We start from the raw sequence: 20334 nt of genomic DNA, 5'->3' as shown, positions 1-20334 counted from the left end.
GCTGAATAAAATTGAGTCTCGTATTGCTGGATGGGAGGGGTTGGCTTTATCATATGCAGGACGAGTGCAAATTATTAAATCTGTGCTTTCATTCCTTGGTATTTATTGGTCTTCGGCTTTCATTCTCCAAAAAACGGTCACTAATGAAATTGAAAAGCGCTTAAGGAAGATCCTATGGAAAGGCACGGGGAGTAGTGGGTATGCTAAAGTTTCTTGAAGGGAGGTGTATAAACCGAAGGATGAGGTGGGTCAAGGATTGAAAGACATAGGGATCATGAATCGGGCCCTCATGTGTAAAAAATTGTGCGATGTAAAAAATTATAGGGGTGTCAAAGTATATCCTTGTATATTTTTTTTATTTATATTAATTTTTAATTTATGTTTATATTATCTTATTAACTTTTTTAATTGATTTTTTATATAAAATTACATCTTTTAATAATTAAAATATTAATATTTATTAATATATTAATAAAATTAATGACTAGATTATAAGTTTAAATTAAAAATTTATCACACTTTTATAAATTATAAAAAATATTAAGTTAAAATGTTTTGATTTTTATTTATAATTAAATTTTATTAAAATTAATAAATAATAATTCAAAATCAAATATATACATATACAGCAACGTTTGAACAGAATATGTTACAACAGAGGGCAAAGATGCAGTGGATGAAGGAAGGAGACCAGTGCACACGTGTATTCTTTCGCAAGATTGCACATCGACGTGCAGTAAAGAGGGTGTAACAGATTAACGATGGTCATGGAGTCACCCAGACCGATCCTGATGCGGTGAGTGAGGAGTTTGTCTCCTATTATCAGTCCTTACTTGGCAGAAATCGACGATGGAAAGTGTTGGATCTGCGATTTTTGCGCCTTTGGGCGCGACATCTTGTGGATGAGGACGAAGCCTCGCAGCTTATCAAACCTTTCACGGTTGAGGATGTGAAACTTGCAATGTTTGTTATAGCAGAAGACAAAGCTCCAGGACCAGATGGCTATTCGTCGGGGTTTTTTAAAGCTGCATGCACAGTCGTGGGTGATGAAGTCACTAGAGCTGTCTTGAATTTCTTTGCTACGGGGAAACTTTTAAAGCAAGTCAATTGTACGTTCTTGGCGGTTATTCCCAAGGTACACTCCCCTGTTACTGTAGCTGACTTTCGTCCCATTTCTTGCTGCAATGTGATTTATAAGGTTATTGCTAAGCTACTGGTCCAACGTTTGAGTGTGGTCTTGGGCAAGCTTATTAGTCCTTGTTAGGCGGCTTTCATACCTGGCAGGAGTATTGGGGATAACATCATTATGGCACAAGAGTTATTCACTGGATATAATCAGAAGAGATTACCTCCACGGTGTGCCTTGAAAGTGGACATACGTAAAGCTTATGATACTGTGGAGTGGGATTTCCTCCTTGCCACACTTCAATTATTCGGGTTCCCGGTCATATTTATGAGATGGATTGAAGAGTGTATTACAACACCATCATTCTCGGTGGCTTGAATGGGAAGACACACGATTTTTTTGTGGGCTCAAGAGGACTTCGCCAAGGTGATCCTCTATCTCCAAACCTCTTTGTCCTTGTTATGGAAGTGATGCACTTGGTCTTCCTCCAAATTATTGAGCAAGATGGACGCTTTCAATTTCATTGGAAATGTGAAGCCTCCAATATCTTCCAACTGGGTTTCGCTGATGATGTTATCTTATTCAGTCGAGCAACGGTGGACTCTATACGTGTATTCAAGGACGGACTGGATCGCTTTGGTGATTGGTCGGGGCTTCGGTTAAATGCACAAAAAGTCATCTCATACTATCCCGAGCGGCTCAAGGAATGAAAGAGGAGCTGCTGACGATGCTTGAGTTCCAGGAGGGACAACTGCCGATGAGGTATTTAGGACTCCCCTTAATATCATCTAAACTTTCGATATCTGATTGCCTACCCTCGCTGAATAAAATTGAGTCTCGTATTGCTGGATGGGAGGGGTTGGCTTTATCATATGCAGGACGAGTGCAAATTATTAAATCTGTGCTTTCATTCCTTGGTATTTATTGGTCTTCGGCTTTCATTCTCCAAAAAACGGTCATTAATGAAATTGAAAAACGCTTACGGAAGTTCCTATGGAAAGACACGGGGAGTAGTGGGTATGCTAAAGTTTCTTGGAGGGAGGTGTGTAAACCGAAGGATGAGGGGGGTCAAGGATTGAAAGACATAGGGATCATGAATCGGGCCCTCATGTGTAAAAAAATTGTGCGATGTTATTCGTTATGACAGGACATCCATTTGGGTGGAATGGTTACACCAAGGACGACTTCGGGACTCCTCTATTTGGACTATATATCAAAATAGAGGCTCATGGTGTTGGAAGAAACTTATACAGTTAAGGGCATGGCTGCGATCGGAGGTTGTTTACTACATCGGTGATGGGCGGAATTTTTATTTATGGAGGGACCCTTGGCACCATCTAGGCCCTCTTTTTCAGAGAGTTCCCCATGGACCTATTGTTACGGGATTGCAGGAATCCAGTAGGTTATGGGCTGTCATTCACGAGGGTCAGTGGCAATGGCCTTCTATCACTGACTTCGAATGTCTGGAGATCTTGCAGGTACTACCTGCCATTCACGGAGGTAATGAACAAATTTTGTGGCGGTTCTCGGGCAATATTGTCACCACACAAGGCCTCTATCGCTTATTTGATCCCCGGGTCCAGAAGTAGGCTGGTATTCACTACTTTCTGGACCCCTAAAAATTCATCGACACATGTTCATTCTCTGGCTCGCTATTCAGGAAAAGCTTGCAACGACGGACAAGCAATGGTTATCATATTTAGGAGGATGCGGTCCTATGTACTGAGGACAACTTGGAGACATACACGCATTTGTTCTTTCATTGTCAGTATAGTAGACGTTGTTTGACTATTATCAGACGAACTATTCGATTTCTTTGGCCTAATAGACAGTGGCAGATGGATATTGAATGGGCTTCTAGGAAGTGGATGGGCAAACACATTATTAACATGGCATACCGTGCACTACTTGGGGCATGCGTTTACTACATTTGGAGGGAACGCAACATGAGACAGTTCGAGCACACTTCGAGGTCACCGGCTACATTAGCTAGCTTAATCATAGAGGATGTCGGAGTACGAATTCTTAGCAAAAATCTTCCTAGCTCTGTTAGCTCTAGTGCACTTTATAGATTATGGTGTATCCCTTGGCCTGTCGAGGGATAACATATCGTACGAGCACTGTTGTATTATATCTCCTTTTCCCATTTATGAAATTTACCTTTCCCAAAAAAAATATATATACATATAAATATGTCTAGTTATATACATATTTATATATTTATATTGTATAAAATTATTATACATATATGTATAATTTATTAATTTTGATAAAATATAGTTATAAACAAAAATAAAAAAATAAATATTTTAATTTTATGATTTTAAAATAATTTATACAAATAATTTTTTAGTTTAAATTTATAAAATAGTAACTAATTTTTATTAATATATTAATTAAATAATTTAACATTTCAATTATTAAAAGGTGTAATTTTATATAGAGATTTAATTAAAAAAAATTAATAAATAATTATATTATTCATCCCAGTATACATTGTTTTGATACCCCCTCTATCTTTTGGTAATTAAATAAATATCCCTTAGGGCAATTTTATCACTATAAAAATAAACTAAAGTTTGACTGGGACAATAAGGGCATTTTTGGATTTTAATAGCTATCAATGGTAGTTTATGTAATTTTTAAAAAGGCAGGGGTGGTTTGTGTAAAAGAATAATAGATGTTGGTGTAAATATAATCATCCCTTTTTAATTTAATTCTACTTTTTTTTTAAAAAAATTGCACATTTAAAGTTGATATAGAAATTTTTTCATAATTAGAATAATTTTAAAACCAAATTAAATATTTTAAAACTTTTATATTTATATTATCTAATTATCTTATTCCTATATCAATAAAAGATATAATTGAATGTATATGATTAATTAATAAAATAATTTTTTTTATAATTATGCAAGTTTAATTCTTGTGTATGAATCAACATTCATATTACTTAGTGGGAGCATTATTAAATTAAACATTCACTTTTCTATTAATATTTTAAAAAACTTAAATCTGGCATATACTAAATTGAAATAAAAATTTATTATTTTTTTCAAAAAAATAATTATTATTGACAAACAACAAGTATAAATATAAGTAAAAATAGTATTGTTTTAATAAATGTGGACAAAATGATCTTTAATCTATTAAATTTATTTGAGAAGTAATTTTTTTCCAAACACTATCCAATTTAACTTTTATGCTTTTAACTTTTTTTACAAACACTACCTACTTTTAATAATGCTACAATTTTTAACTTTTTTAAAAAAATTGTTTATCTACTAGAAGTTTTTACAAACTCCCTAATGGTCATATTTGATGCTAGCCAAAAATAACTTGTGTTATTTTGCTCTTATAGTGGAGTTTTTATAATTTTTGCTTACTAAAATATTCTCAAGGGTATTAATAATTTCTAACATACCTAGTTTATATATGTGGTTGTAATAATTTCAAAAAATTGGTTTTGTAGGACATTTTTTAGGTTGAGATGTAGATGTTCATGTTACTATTTGTATGCTATATATATATTTGTATTATAATGATAGTTGAATGTTTGTGATTACTATATTTAGTAACATAAAATTTGTAAATTATAAAACAAGTACTTCTCCGAAATGCAGATATACATATTTGGGAAAGTCTAGCATCAGTTTTGCCAACTGAAACTTGCTACTGCTTTAAGCATCACAAAAAAAGTGTTCATGAATGGACTATCCTTCATCACTGCATATTATATATGATTATTAGGTACCGTTTATAACTCTTGTAGGTAGAGTATGATCCAATGGGCATTATCAAACATATCATGTTGCTTCTGGAGTTCGTTTGTCGTCGAGGCCAGCATGATATTGTAGATATTCCAGTCATCCTCAACTCACTACTCAAACGTCACATGTTCTTTAGGGGGATCCTTCCGGTAGGGCCATGGAAGGTGACTTATCCAAAACAGCTTGATTGTCGAAACCCAAAATAATTTTTTAGATTTCTAAGCCAATTATTGAAATTCGTGCCATTGAGTTTATTATTATCGAGGATTGTGGATAATAGATTCTTATACATTGTTTGATCTGCATCAAGATAATAGTAGCTATTGATCTACTATAATAGTAGTAGCTGATTATTTATAAATACCTGATACTAATAATTAATATACTGATTGTTAGTAATTGAAATCTATAATCTAACTGCAACCGATTGAATTCAGGAAAAAAAGAGAAAGGGAAGAAAAAAAATGTATATAATAAACTAAATTAAACTGAGTTATGAATCTTTTTACAAAAAATGTGAGATAAAAAGAACCATGAAATCCTTAGATACTTTTATGTGTAATGCAAACTTGCATAGGACGTGGTTTATATTGGTTAATATGAAGCTTTTTCGTCCTCGAATGCAAAAAAAGAAAAAAGAAAAAAGTGTCACATTCATCTAATAATTTGCAATCCCCACAAATCCATCATTCACTTTGTAGCTAAAATTAACGTATGAAAACCTAATGGAAAACAGATTTAAATACAGTATATAGGGTGAAGAATTTTACAGGAAAAGTGTAAAATTTAGGGATAATTAAATTTACACACCTAATTTATGGCCTTTTACAAAATCTCTATCTTTTGCATAATTACAAAAACCATTTCTATCAGTCAAAAAATAAGAATAATTTGTATTTTAATATTGATGTTTCTAAGGCGTATAATTTATTAAAATAAGAGTGACTTATATAAATAAAGTTGATATTTTCTAGAGAGCGTATATAGTTTTCAAAAGGCATTAAGTGATTAATGTAAATAAATCAAGGTCAAAGTGTGCAGATGTAATCATCCCCAAAATTTGTTGATAGTATTACATTGGGGCGAATCTTTGGTAAACATACCTAGTTTAAATATGTGGTTGTAATAATTTCAAAAAAACTAGTTTTGTACGACATTTATTACATTGGGTGCTGCAATACTTTTATGTTACACCAAGTACATGATTCATACACACTTTTATTTAAAATTAAAAAAATATAAATAAAATATTACCGAGTCATAAATTTTATTCCTTGCAACGAAAAAAGAAAAAATAAAACAAAATCAAACATATAAATACCTATCTTTAATTATCTTTTCCCAATCTCTAAATACAAAACGAACATATAATATACATTCTTCAAAACAACCACCCGTATCTTCCCCCTTCTCTCTCTAACAAGATAGACAATCAAAATCACCTAAAAGAACAAAAACAAACAAAGCCAAGGTCATTAAACGCTTATTTTCACAACTAGCTAGAAAGTTGTTTCTTGAGATGCATGATGATCACATTACTATATCAAGATATCAATTAATAGTTGCATGTGATGAGTTATCAGAAAAAATGTAATAATAAATTCACACGAGACTCGAATTCAAGATCTCATGCTTTAAGGGTATTAAATGACTCGGTTGCAACACCAACATGATTTCAGAAGGGAATGTGAACATATCAATTTGCATGAAACACCAAACTGCATGTGCTAAAGCAGCACAAACAAGAAGCAAATGAAAACAAAAGTGAATATAGAACAGGTAGTCAAATACTTCACAAAGGATAAGGAGCATACACATACACATACACATAAGAAACAAGAATTCATGTGAAAACATACATAACTTAGAAACTATATATATGTATGTATATATATATATGAACAATTGAAGAGATGGTACAGGTGAGCTATACATGAATTCCCACCCTGTTTGGAACAGAAATTGTGCACCATATAAAGTTGTTTTCACCCCATTGCACCTCATAACATCAAGTGGAACAGGAAATCAGCAGGGCATATAACGTAGCCATTGTACATCTGTACCAAGTTAGAGCAGTTACCTAGTCGGTGGTTTCATCTAATCAGATAAAAAATCTTCATGATCATTATCCTCTATGATGGAAATGGTTTTATTTCCGCTGCTTCGCTTGTCCTGTTTCAACAAGCTTTTCCTGCTTTGTTCATTGCCAGTGTACTCATCCATAGACTCTTCTGCAGAAGCATTCAGAAACCTGTCGAAGTTTTTATGTCCTTTGTTTTTGTTGATAGCCAAAAATTTGGATGGTTTCTGGCAAATGCATGCAGATGGATATTCATGAAACTCTCCTCTTCCGGGTCTCATCTCTTCAGGTTCTCCCATGAATCCTCTTTGGCATGATTTGACCTTTCTTGAAAAGGTATTCCAGTCCATTTTGTCTCGAGCGGAGAACAAAGCACTAAGCCTTTTGGCATTAGGTCTGATTGTCCTCTTGTGACCCATATATCTCCTGCATCAAGAAAATCAAGATAGTGAATTCACATCACTGCTGAAGTACTGTAAGAAAAATAAAAGTCTAAAGAACCAGAGAGAACACTTTACGCCAACAATGGAAAATTTGATGAAAATGGTGGTTTAACAACCAAACTCCCTTATGCAGAAGGAATTAAATTTTCCACCCTAGTGTCATCAGTTAGGAAACTTGAGATGTTAGTTTCTCGGTGTGACTTTCTTGATTGATGTTAGGTTGGTGTCAAAAAATCTAGAGATTTCCGAGAGTACATGGATCCGGCACCGATATGAGAGCAAAGGGCATTATTAAAGCTTAATCTCAACAAGACTACATTCCTTTGAGGTGCCATCTAGCCAGATCCGACACCAAGATGCATGTAGGTAAAATACCATAATTTATGCTGAAGAAATGAGTTGAACACGGTTCATAAGTACTGGACCATGATCAGCTTATAGACAGATTGCAGAATTACAATTTCAGGAAGATATTTCCATAATCATGGAGTGCATGTAAAACATGAATACTTGAATTTGCCATTGGGGGAATCTAACGACACCTGAAGTTCTCTTTTAAAATGCTCATTACCTCTTTCTGGTACATATGAATCCAAGTTGTGAATTATATGATAAAGTATCTTACAGCATTATCTTCCTAACAAAATAACATTAAATCAATAACTTGAATTGTATGCATTCACCCACAGCTACTGCTGGATAATCATTTGATTACTAGCATATACCAGAAAAAAGAATTGACACTCCAGTTTAAAAAATTGAACTTCCTTTGTTATCCATGAACATTCCTCTTTTCTGTTGGAGGTGTCCACGAACTCTGTTCCTTAGCTTAAAAGTTTCCAAAAGTATTTTTGTATAATATGAAAAATATCAGATACAAGGTGTGTAACAATTTCATTTTACTGTTAAAAGTGCAGCAGATTCCTACATTTCCAATTCTTTCTGCAAGCTCAAGAGAAAATAGATGCGAGAGTAAAATAGGAAAACACTGCAGCTTATCAAACAATACAGATATCTGGCCGGTCTTGTTCATCTCACTGAACCAGGTTTGCCTGGCAGGGTTTACTTGACTAATGCAGATGATGCAGCAAACAAGCACAAGAAGAAAAATAAGAACACTTATAAAAGAAAAAACGACAGGCATAGTCCCCAATCAGATGTAAGTTTCCGATACTAAATTATTATATCTGCTTAATTAGCCTGATACAATGTATTTATTATCCACCCAACAGGCAGGTATCTGCCAAACTGCAGGACACATACAACATTGGGTACTTGACGATTATCCAAGATAACCTTTGTCAATTTACTGTCACGAGGCTATGATTGGTTATTGCATGTAGTCCAAGGTCAGGCTGGTGGAGATTGCATAGCCGGTTTCCCTTTCACGCTGAAAAGGCTAGAAGGAGAATGCAGACTGATGGTTATTTGTAGAGGATGGAAAAGAGGGAAACATATAAGAGAGGGAACTGAGATACTTAATATCATATCAGACATTTATGTCATTACTTTCTTGACATTTGATCACTGATCCACTTGTCCTACTATAATCTAGTATACTAACTTTCATGTTGGTAACACTTCACATAATTAATTGTTATTAAGTGTTTCCTCCATAATCTTAAATTTCTCAAGTAAATATTTGTTTTTGTATTTATGATATTATTTGCCTATATGTTTCACTTAAATGTCCTAGCACCGCTGCTGGCTGTTAATTCATGTGTTGGTGGGAAACTCAATCAATTTCTTTTGAGAGGATCAAGTCATTTTTAATCCAATTTGTCTTCATTTGCTGCATTAGATACAAAAAGTTTACCATCTTCTTCACATGGCAAATACCTTTTACATAATTTCATATAGTAGTTTTAATATATTATTACATAATAAATGCAACATATATTACACATACATTGTTTATAGGAAATCCATAATTCCAACATTATAAATATTAGGAATAACATGTTGTATAAGTTTATTTTCACATCAATGCACAGATGAATACAAAAGTACATAACAAAATGATATAGATAGACTCCGTAAAGTAGATGTTTTGAACCGGCATACACAATATGAGACATAAGTTGACGATATGTTAACTTATGTGAATACATATATACATACATACGGCATAGACATACGTATTTTTATTATGTATTGTAAATTATATACTGCAGACACACACACACACATGACGTAAGACTAAATTTGACAATACAGTATAGATATAAATATACAGAAAACTACACAAATAAATAATATAGACAGACAGTATAAATTTCATATGCAAGACATTATTTGATAATAGATTATGTGTAAAGTCCAAACCGAATTAATAAGGAAAATCAAGGTTTTAGATCAAAAAGAAAAAGAAAACCAAGGTTAAAATTTTCAATTAATGCCTTCAGAAAATGGGTTAATATCTAGGGTACATTAAAAATGAAGCATGTATATTTCCTATGCCAAAATTTTACTTCAAAATAGGATTTAACAACCACTTGCGCGGCACATGCCATTTTCCATAAAAAATTCTAAGGCTAATATAGTGGACTAAAATTAAACTTTCTAAGCATATTACGAAACTTCTGACACTTGTTCAATTTTCCAGGACACAAAAGCAAATTTCCCGAAATAATTATCTTCACAGAAATTGGCCAAAAATCACTAAGTGGGATACCGAGTTTGAAGATCAATGTGGCTATTTCCAGTAATCTTAAACATATATTTCCACAGACAAATCTTTTTAACTTCACCAGCTCCTCCTCTGCTAATTCCAGGCAGAGTTTATTAACTTCTCTTACGCTGTATTAGAAGGGGCACTGAACTTGTGTCTGTTCTGTTTCTCCATGGACCATGCCCAATATGAACAGGTCTAAAATGTTCTAATATCTAATATAGATTAAAGATACACATATATAAACATACAATTGCCTCCGAGGCATCTGTCTTAGGTCATAGGCTAATATTTCTACATTTTCTGCCATGGTTCCGGACCTGCATATACATCAAATGTCACCCCCAGAGCGAAAGGGGAAGAGGAACAAAGTGAGCCTAGCAACCACTTGTAAACCAGTTGAAACTTCCTCCAATCAATCCACATGGAGTGCTAAACATGGATCAAGAGCTCCAGAATTGTTATCTTAACTGCAGATCAAAATCCTATGCAACTGTCTGGAAAATCCTCATGCAAATGCTGACTAAAGACTAACAAATATCCCTCCAGGAGGAGCATCAATCATAGATGAATTTGGCATGCTTGGATCTTAATTCTTAAATTTGTCTCAAGTTTCTACTGTCACTTAGTAGTCAATTAAATTGCTAGATTAATTTTTTTCATTCCAGCTTTCATTAGTTGTTAACCTCTACAAAGCTGTAAATAATTAATCTACAGCAAAATTCTATTAGCTAAAAACAGAATCAACATCCTGAAGTGCCAACTTGATAGAAGATTGTTTTGCTCAATATTTACCTTCGACCAGCTAGGATTTTTGCCATATTCCCATTGTTATTGGTCACAAAGACATCACTTTCATCACAGACAATGTAATCAATGGCAGCCAAACGAGAAGAAAATGGAAGAAGGGAATTCAACTCTTCACCAGCTAGCATCTCCTTTGTATAGAAGTTCGGAAAGAGCTCTTTGAGGGGCCTCAAAGTTTCTTCTCCACCATATATTTCTCCAGATGCAACATAGAGATATGTGTTATTGTCAAAATCAAGGGCCCGCAGCAACAAACCCACCTCATGAGGGGTCAAAGGGCACTTCCCTCGTGTCCTCTCCTCATCTGGGCTTAATTCCTGAAACAACAAAGCTCAAAACTTTGTTCCAAATTATAACACACTGAAACAGAACATTTATGTCTTTTTAGCTACACATCTACTTATGCTTTAACAGTAAGGAAAAACCAAAAATATTTTCATGAACCAGAATCTTACAGGTAAAGTTTCCCACCGCTTTCTTATCTCACCCAGCTCCTGTCTTTCTTTATCACCCCCACCATAGTAACAGCCAGAAAATGCTAGCATGTCAGGTTCAAACCTACAATTTACATTGCACATATCAAACAGTAAATAAAATGCATACTATAAACTATATTTGTTAATATCACAAGGTTAAGTAATTGAAAATTAAAGCATGTGTGCAGGCAAACATACAACACAAGAACCATAACATTCTCCAAGCATCAAGGTGAGAAAGAGCCTGTGATGTTCATGTTACAAGTACTTCACTGTACTAAGTATCCAGCTTGGAGGAACATATTGAAGGGAAAAGTGAAGAGATTTTTCTCAATTCATTTTCTGCCTGCCATGCTGCAATATGACAACCTTGACATCACATTAATGTAATCTTATGTTTTTCCATATTAGAAGCATTTAGCATCCAGAAGCAGCTGAGAGGATCTCCAGGGGAAATAATCAAAAAATCAACAGAGTGGCCCTCTTGAAAACAGGGACTCCACATCGACAAATGCTTTTCCACTTTCGATTTCCACAACAACCAGATTCAAGATCAAATTGGATTGTTCAAGAGTGTACTACATTGGTCTTACTTCAACTGCATTCTATATCATGCAGATAGGTGAAATGTATCAAAGTAAGGAAGATACTTGTGTAGGCATTTACTTTTACGTATTACTCATATTAATCAAGAAAACATATAAATCACAATAAAGATTTACTAAGTTGGTCCAAATCGATAACAGTACGTGTACATTTTAAATTTCTTCCTTGTAATGGACAGCTCTTTGGCAATATCTAAAAGACAGCTCACTGCAAAATACAAAGGGGATCTAGTACAAATAAATACAGATCAGTATGAGTAGGGATGACAATTAGTTGGTTTTGGAGCAGATTCGGCAAAAACCAGGTGCTAACCTGCTAAAGCTTTACAAACCCAGAACCTAACCTGAACCCTGACCCAGACCTAGACTCGGCGAATTGGATCCACTAAACCTACTTTTATAATTTTAAAAATATAAAGAAGTTCCCTAACATCCACTTTTAAAAAAATAATATTATCATAACTTTCTAAACAATATTTTTAACAAAGAACAAATTATTTATAAATTTATATGCACATTTTGAAAACTTAAAAATTACAACATATTTGTTACTTTCATATGCATAAAAAGTGTAAACTATATTTATCAAATTTTACATTACTAATTTGATTGACATATAAGTTCTATAGACAAGTATATATATATATATATAATATACACATAAATATAGCATAAATACATAACAAAATTAAGCAATGTACAACATTTTAACCAGGTTAGGTCTGTGGTAGGGTTTAGGTCCAAAAACTAAAACTTGGACCCGTCCTAAGACCCTTTTACAGTTCCCGAACCCCCCCCCCCAAGTAGAGCTGGTTCAGGTTACCCTCCCTAATTGTGTCGTGTGTAAGGCTCCAAGTTGAAGGAAAGAATAGGTTGTTCTCCAGCATTCAATTAGCGCATATCAATTTTTGAATTTTCTTCGCAACTGACACGGAAATTTGGGTTCTTTAACAGTGGGGTCAGAGACCTAATCTCCAGGAAAAGAGTTCTGATTCTTTCTCTTTAAATCATTTAGACATCAAATCCTCCTCAAGTTCAGCCATTCACATTGCCATTAGGCAGGCATTGCATAACTATTTGCCAATAGCTCTTCACAACAATGCCCTTGATATCTTGTCATTATTGTAATTAATATGAAATTGCTGTTTCCAAATTGCATCTTAATATCATTTGACAAAAAGGCAAATGGCAACTGTAAGCTACCTTGCTTTTTCTGTAGTAAATTCCAAATGATCTGGTGCTGTTAGACCAATTAAGCTCTTGAGACTAGCAATTTAAATAATCACAAGAAATTTGATTTATGGAATATTTAGTGAATCATTTTGGTTGAAGCTTTAGATTCATTTTCTTCAAAATACCAAAATCTCAAGCAAACACAACAGAGCAGATCATATGGAAAAGCTTGCTTCAGAAATCAATACTCCACTGTCTGGAAAAGGAACCTTGGACCTTCTTTGTTGTTCCAATACAAAAGAAGACTCAATATTGATTGTTAATAGTTTGCAGGTAGCAAACACATTATTCAACAGCTTCAATCAATAATTAGTCCAGACAAAATTCCTGTCAAACTCAACCCACAAAGTAACGAAACAAAATGTATCAAAAACAAATGCATAAGCTTCAAAAACAGACTGCAACAAGGAAAAAAATATGTCAAAGCCATAATCACTCTTTATGAGAGAATTCAATAATGAAAATGGGTTTAAAAGGTTAATAAGTAAAACCAATATGGAAAAGCCATCCTGTAGCAAAGCTTTGGTTCAGTAGTTTGAAGAACAACATAATATAATATATTGTTTCATTAGACATCTTCTTCATGCTTTCAAACCCAACATTTAATTCTTCTTATATATTAGATCAGCGGAACTGCATGTCTTCATAAGATAATTGACTTTGAAGATGATCAATATCTCAGAGCGCAATAGGATTATTTCGTTATGAATATAAAGCTACCATATTGCTTAAAACTCTCTAAAGATACAAGGACAATGTATAAAATGAATGCTATTTGTTCTTTTCTTCAATAAAATCACCAGTATTCATTTTTCTTGTCTGGAGGAGGTAAAGGCGGTAGAAGGAGGTGATAAGGAGAATAAAAGACACATTATAGTCCATGGTGCATCAAGGAACCAAGGTCATAAGTCTCAAACAAAACCAACACAAGGTGCATTGATTGTTTCAGTGAAGGTAATATTCATGCTCTTCGGGTTATCTGAAATACACCAATAACATTTACCAAAAATAGGAATAACACACATTTCAAGATTCAAAGAAGATAGCAAAGTTTTCATGACTACATATATAAGCAAATGCTGAATATATCATGAATAGTCCTAATTTCTAAACCAGCAAAAATCAAAAGCAGAATTAAGTGGGGAACCAAGGAGCTATTGATGGTCGAGCTCAGAGCTTCAAAATTGCGGGATTAACAAACAAACCAGAACTAGAGGGGAGCACCTGGTGTTCTCCTTTACTTTCATAAAAACATCAAAACCATCTAAGTTTCATCTCTTTTACATAATGAAACAGCATAGCAAATTCTTTCATGGTACATGTCAGATGGTAAGAAAATGCTCAGATAAATAGTCAAAAGCAGATAGTAGAACTCAAAGTAATCGTCAATAAGCAATGCATTTTATGCACCTTGAGAGGGAATAAATGAAACTTCAATACATGACCACTCTCCATGTTAAACAAAAACCATCTTTTTAACAGTGAACCAATTACCTTGTTAAGTCCATATAGAGGCATCCGATTTACAATCTGCACGTCTTGCAAAATAATAGTTCTTGAACTTATCTCAACAACTTATCAAGTAGTACAAGAACAACAAATCAAGTACAATTTTCAAAATTTTTCTTCCAGTGCTTGCAGGTTAAAACTTCAGAAAAAAGAGGAATGTTTAGGACACAGAAAAGATTACAAACCTCAAGTGAACAGCAATAAAACGCTTTGCCATTTTCCGCATGCGTGTGACAAGCCTTTGACCCAGGTTCCTGATAGGTTTAGTAAATCTTAAAGCATGATAATTAACCCGGCAACGTAACTTTTGTAGGTCTTCATCAAGGTCGCTAGTAAGCCTGTAATCGAACTTCGTCAACTGAAGAACCTGCATAAGTTTTATAGGTTATTCCTCAATGAATGCTGTTTGTGAGTAGCTTGCACCCCATCGCAAAGCTATTATCAAGAGATCATTTCAAAGCCAAAGGAGAGAGCTTCAGCAAAAAAAGAACTGAATACTTCAAATACATTTTATACAGCTAGAAAAGAACTATTAGATAGCACCCAACCTACTATTCCCGCCCCAATAATACACCCTCGTTTGACGCTGATGAAGTTTTAGATGAGCTATGGAAAAGTGATATGTTTACCTTATTGCCATAAAAAATAGTGGTTGAGATCAGTGGTGTCACATCATTTTTCTAAATAAGGACATTTTTGGGGGGTGAAAGTTTCAATTTTAGCAAATCGAACCTTCTTTTGGGATGTCCTAAGTAAAGAAATAGGAGTCATAAGTTTTCAGAAGTTGCTGTAATAGAATCCAGGTCAGAAATGAGATTCTCGCCACAGCAGTTGGACGACTTCTAAACACAATTATTTAGTTTAAGGTTTGCCTCCCAAGGAGCTGACAATCAAGAGGCAATTAATTATCATACTCAACATTACACATCAAACAAGCATCAGATTTAAGAATTTTCATGTGTTCCAGTCTTCAAATTTATCACGACTGTGAAAATAGTAAGCAGAATTGTGCAGGTAAGGACTTTTACCTAGGGGATGATTACTTTGTCAAGAAAGAAAAACGAATGATAAAGAACATGGTTTTGATAATTGTTTCAAAGAGAACTTGAAAGAAAAATTTATCATTTCTCAATTATATACCAAAATCAGGAATGTAAAGGAATTCCAAAAGTGGTGAGTAGCTGGGGATAATTTCAAATTCAAGAGCATATACATATGCAAGTCCACCTGAAATCTCAAAGTCATGCTACAACATTGCATACAGAGCATCCATGTTTTAGCGTCAATTCCTAAGATTCAAATGTTGTCCCATATTAACATTATCTAACACAGCTCTATGCAATTTTAGTGCATAACTTTCACTTTAGTTGAAACTAGAAGTTCAACTAATCTCTGGAATGTTAATACCAATAATGATGCATGACAAAATAGGGAAAAGGAGTTGGTTGGACATTCATAATTCTTGATCCTACCCAAACTAGGGTAAACACAATAACCGGGGTGCAGGATTCGCATTCCAGGTGCATAACAGACAATAACAACCAACATAACATTTTTCTACTTCCCTCTAATGGTATTCCTAGATGATGGACCTTTTTTCCTCCACTGAAGAAAAAATGTAATAAAGGATCCAATAGATAGAATAGATGACAAACATGGAAAGAGGATGAAAGTGGGATTTCTTGTAAACAAAGGAATAAATATCCCAAAAGATTTTCCTCTTACACGTCTCCTCAGTAGAATAGGCAATACTTGCTCCAGATAATAGTCAGGCTCTGATTTTCGCGGAACACGCATGGTATATGGTGGTTTGTCCATTGACCTCATCACTTTTTCCGGTACCCTTTTAACAATTGGTACATCCTTTGCAAGGTAAGAGATAAACCAATCAACATCAAAAATGTTGACAAAATCACTGCATAAAAGATAATATCTGGATGAGAAAAGATGATACTAGTAAGTAAAACAAAACATAGTCCAATACTGAAGACATTATTTTAAAGTGATAATGTAACACAATATTCAAAACATAATCTTAAATGTACATTTCCTACACCACAGAGTTTACAGACTACCATGACAAGATCTTTGAAACAACACTACACCCAGTCATAAATAAATATTACTTTAAACTGGCATTTCCTTAATCATAAAGGGTTGTGTACCATATCCAGATAATTGAAATTTATTTTTCTACTTTAATGAATTTGTTAAATCTCAACCAACCTTTCATCCTTCCAGTATGAATGGTGATCCAGCTCTGGCACAACCAAAGTAGCATTTAGGATTCTTGCAACAACTACAGCATCAGTTATCTAAAGATAAAAAATGAATTAACAAATTTAGATAGTAAGTTATAGAACTCAAAGTAATACAGAAAGGATAGAAAGAAACCCAGGAAGATGTATAAAAGAAAGAAGACAAACACTATGTGCATGTTGCTAAATCTGGTGACTTACAAAATAAACACAGAGATGAGCAAGGAAAAACTTACTCCTGTTCTTTGTTGGTTCAGCCCCCCACTAGTCGCAATAAGCAAGTAGCCATTTGAAAATCGTTCACGTACAGCAGCTGTACATGAATAATTAATGGTGTTGGGTCATTATTTCACTAACAAGAGATGTGAAGTTGAGTCACAAAAATAATATATTGGTTGCTCTATGAGTCTTAAACCAGATTTGAAGTCATTTTTTATAATTGCAAAACCTTGACCCTTCTGAAATGGAAGTGAAATTTTCTGAGAAACAGATATCACATAACAGGACAGCAAATTGACACAAAGCAGTAACTATATTATTGCTTTTCCATATGATACCCGGGTACAACATCTAAGTTTCTTATGCAAAGCCAATACATCTCAACATCTGGTATAGCACAAAAGAACCAACATAATAGTTTTAAAATTGCAATTCAACTGCTACAGCTCATGCACAACCTATTTGAGCATTAAAACACCATACCGACAAAGAAATTACTACAGTATGGACGAAGACGATAATTTAAGTCAAAGGTTTTAACCAAAAAAGTAGTTGTGTTCAGACAAGAAGAGAACGTGATGATAAGAATGACAAAGATGATTCATCTTACACAAATCAAGATGTTTGATGGAAAAGATGGCTAACTTACGCGCAAAACGAGGGCCTCTATCACTGCAACCATAATACAAGTTTGAAAATCTTGATTTCCATATATCAATAGGAGCACGATAACTGCTATCCTACATTGCATTAACATCAAGAAACATGTGAGTTTGACATATTCAAATAAAATGGTATAGATACATCTTGTGTAAGGGAAGTGCCATAAGAATGAAATATGCAAACAGACAACATACATCTTGCATCAGCATCTCAAATTTATAGTTAGTGTCATACCCCTACTGGAATGGACTGAAACAAATAAGCATCATATGTAGACCAAGAGCCAGATGATATACAGAAGTATCGATACCCACTTAACGTTAACAGACAACAGCTCCTCCTCTCTTTCATCTCTTAATGTTGCAAAAAAGCAATAAATCAACTATTAAATAAGATTAAGTGTTAGCATCAACAATCAACCTTAAGATGTCCCAAAATATTTGAGAAAATCTAATGCCCATTAGTTGAGCAAGGATTTGTCTGTTCAAGTCTTGCAATCCATTTCTGGACCTGCTAAAACAATATCCACTTTTGTAAAGTACAATACAACTAAATCACTTTTTGAACACTGAAATAGAAATGGAAAACTTACACCAACAATCAAAGCCCTGCAATGCATAAAATAAAGAGCTATATAATTGAAGTTAATAAACGTGTATGGAACCATAAGCAAATATACCTCCTGCTAAAGGGTTTTTCAGTAACGAATATGGTTATCTTGCCTTTTGGAAACTTTTTAGTTAAAATTCGTTAAGAATCAAGCCTTAGGTGTAACATTGATGATTGGGTTGCTAGTTCCTATTGTCTTCCTTAGTGAGTTCAATGTCATATTGTACCCGTGAAGTACATGGAATAATCCTGCAACGAAGAATGTTATCCTAAAAAGTTTTTTCCAAGAATATTGAGTAGCAACCACTGCACAAGGATCGTATTAATGGTAATCAACATGATGCAGGAGGGCAGCAGTCCCACACCCCTTTCCAAACTAATGCTACTCAACTCGTCTCTACACTATTATATTACTTTTCTACTTTGTGGATCTGAAGTAAAAAAGAGAAAAACTGAAACATGAGAGGAAGGAGAAGGCAATGGCTCGATCCACCATCAAAAACAAAGAACCATGAAAAGTAATCATATTAGCCTGGATTTCAATCATCAAGAAAAATGAAACTGAAATTGCAGAGGAGAAACAAGAATAAAGTAATCTATTACACATTATAGTTCCCTATATTTTACAGAAATTGCTGAGGCAAGACATTTGCCCCATAAAAACAATTCCACTTCTGTCGGTACCATACTATAATTCCTTGGAGTCACTGGTCCCTCATTTCAGAATCTGAAAGGTGTTTTTCCATATGTGTAAGCCTAATCCCTCACATGGCATACTCACTGATAGAGAAGGGCAGGGCAACTTATACACCACCAGAAATGCACACGGACTTGTTATACCCACACCCATGCCCCAATGATAACAAAACAAAATGGAAGAAAGGTCTGATTAGGCAATTGACATCAAACTGTAATCGTAAAATCAGCCTTTTCCCAAAAACTGTCGGAAAATTGAAATAAGTAACAAAAGATAAAGCGATTAAAATGGAAAGTTATAAAGCAAGCATGAAGAAGAGACTATAGGAAATAGAACAAACTAAAATCCCATAACAACATAAAAGACGCTCCAATTGTAAAGACTCAAATTTTCCAGAAGGAAGCCACATTCAACTTCCACTTACACCCAAAACTCAATGCACAGTTTTCCTACATTTCGCTCACACCCGAAACAAACCCACAACGCACATAGTAAGATTAAATAACACCTCCACACACAGAAAGACACGGTAAACGAGAAAACTTCATACTCATCATACCCTCTTATAGTACCAAGTCCGCTTAACGAGGCGCTGTGAGTACCATTCTAGATCAGATGCCACGTGTCCCGTAAACAGAGATATGAGCCCAACCGCAAAGAGCAGCAGCCCGCACACCGCCGTCCACGGCACCACCGGCCGCCGCCTCCACGGTTGATAATTCCAACAATGCAGCTGCTGCGGCGACAGCTGCTGCTTCTGCTTCTGCTGCTGCAGAATTTCGGCAGCCAGATTGTTCACCAGCACGCCCCCGCTACACCTCCAGGCCTTGTTAGCCACGACCATCTTGCTTCCCCCTTTTTCATAGTATTACGCACATCAAAATTTTTTCACCTGTCAAAACACGCACTGTTGGTAAATTGCGAGCAGATTCAACACATTTAACAACAATCCGTGGTTCCAGAAACCCTAATCAGGGTTTTCTTTTCTCGTTGTTATTCTTGTACAGTGTGAAATGAAGGAGAAAGCGATTGATGGGGAAGTGGAGAGTGAGGAGAGGAGGAGGAGGAGGAGAGAAAAAGGAAAGTCAATAAATGAAAGGTGACATCAATAAATTCTCATATCTTTGATCCTATAATGCTAAGTGCTAACTCATCTCTAACTCGGATG

The 20334-nt window shown here is 34.6% G+C and overlaps 1 protein-coding gene across 2 annotated transcripts; it reads right to left on the bottom strand.

Annotated features, from left to right (window-relative positions):
- Positions 6099–20274, bottom strand: LOC105164340 (uncharacterized protein At1g04910). 2 transcript variants are annotated; one of them, XR_848017.2, is made up of 10 exons: positions 19726–20274; positions 17847–17937; positions 17215–17291; positions 16947–17035; positions 16446–16635; positions 14906–15087; positions 11353–11455; positions 10886–11214; positions 6830–7402; positions 6099–6338 (listed from the first exon to the last, which is right to left on the bottom strand). XR_848017.2 is itself a non-coding variant. In XM_011082965.2 (10 exons), the coding sequence occupies exons 1-9, from the start codon at positions 20008–20010 to the stop codon at positions 6994–6996; spliced, it is 1755 nt and encodes a 584-aa protein (XP_011081267.1). In that variant the 5' UTR covers positions 20011–20274; the 3' UTR covers positions 6099–6338; positions 6977–6993. The 2 variants fall into 2 exon arrangements, 1 of the variants encoding a protein (XP_011081267.1); XM_011082965.2 differs by having other exon boundaries at positions 6977–7402.

Source organism: Sesamum indicum, linkage group LG6 (assembly GCF_000512975.1).
Source record: "Sesamum indicum cultivar Zhongzhi No. 13 linkage group LG6, S_indicum_v1.0, whole genome shotgun sequence".
In the NCBI taxonomy this organism is placed as follows: domain Eukaryota; kingdom Viridiplantae; phylum Streptophyta; class Magnoliopsida; order Lamiales; family Pedaliaceae; genus Sesamum; species Sesamum indicum.
Note: the sequence above shows the minus strand (reverse complement) of the source record. Positions and strands in the feature narration are given on the sequence as shown.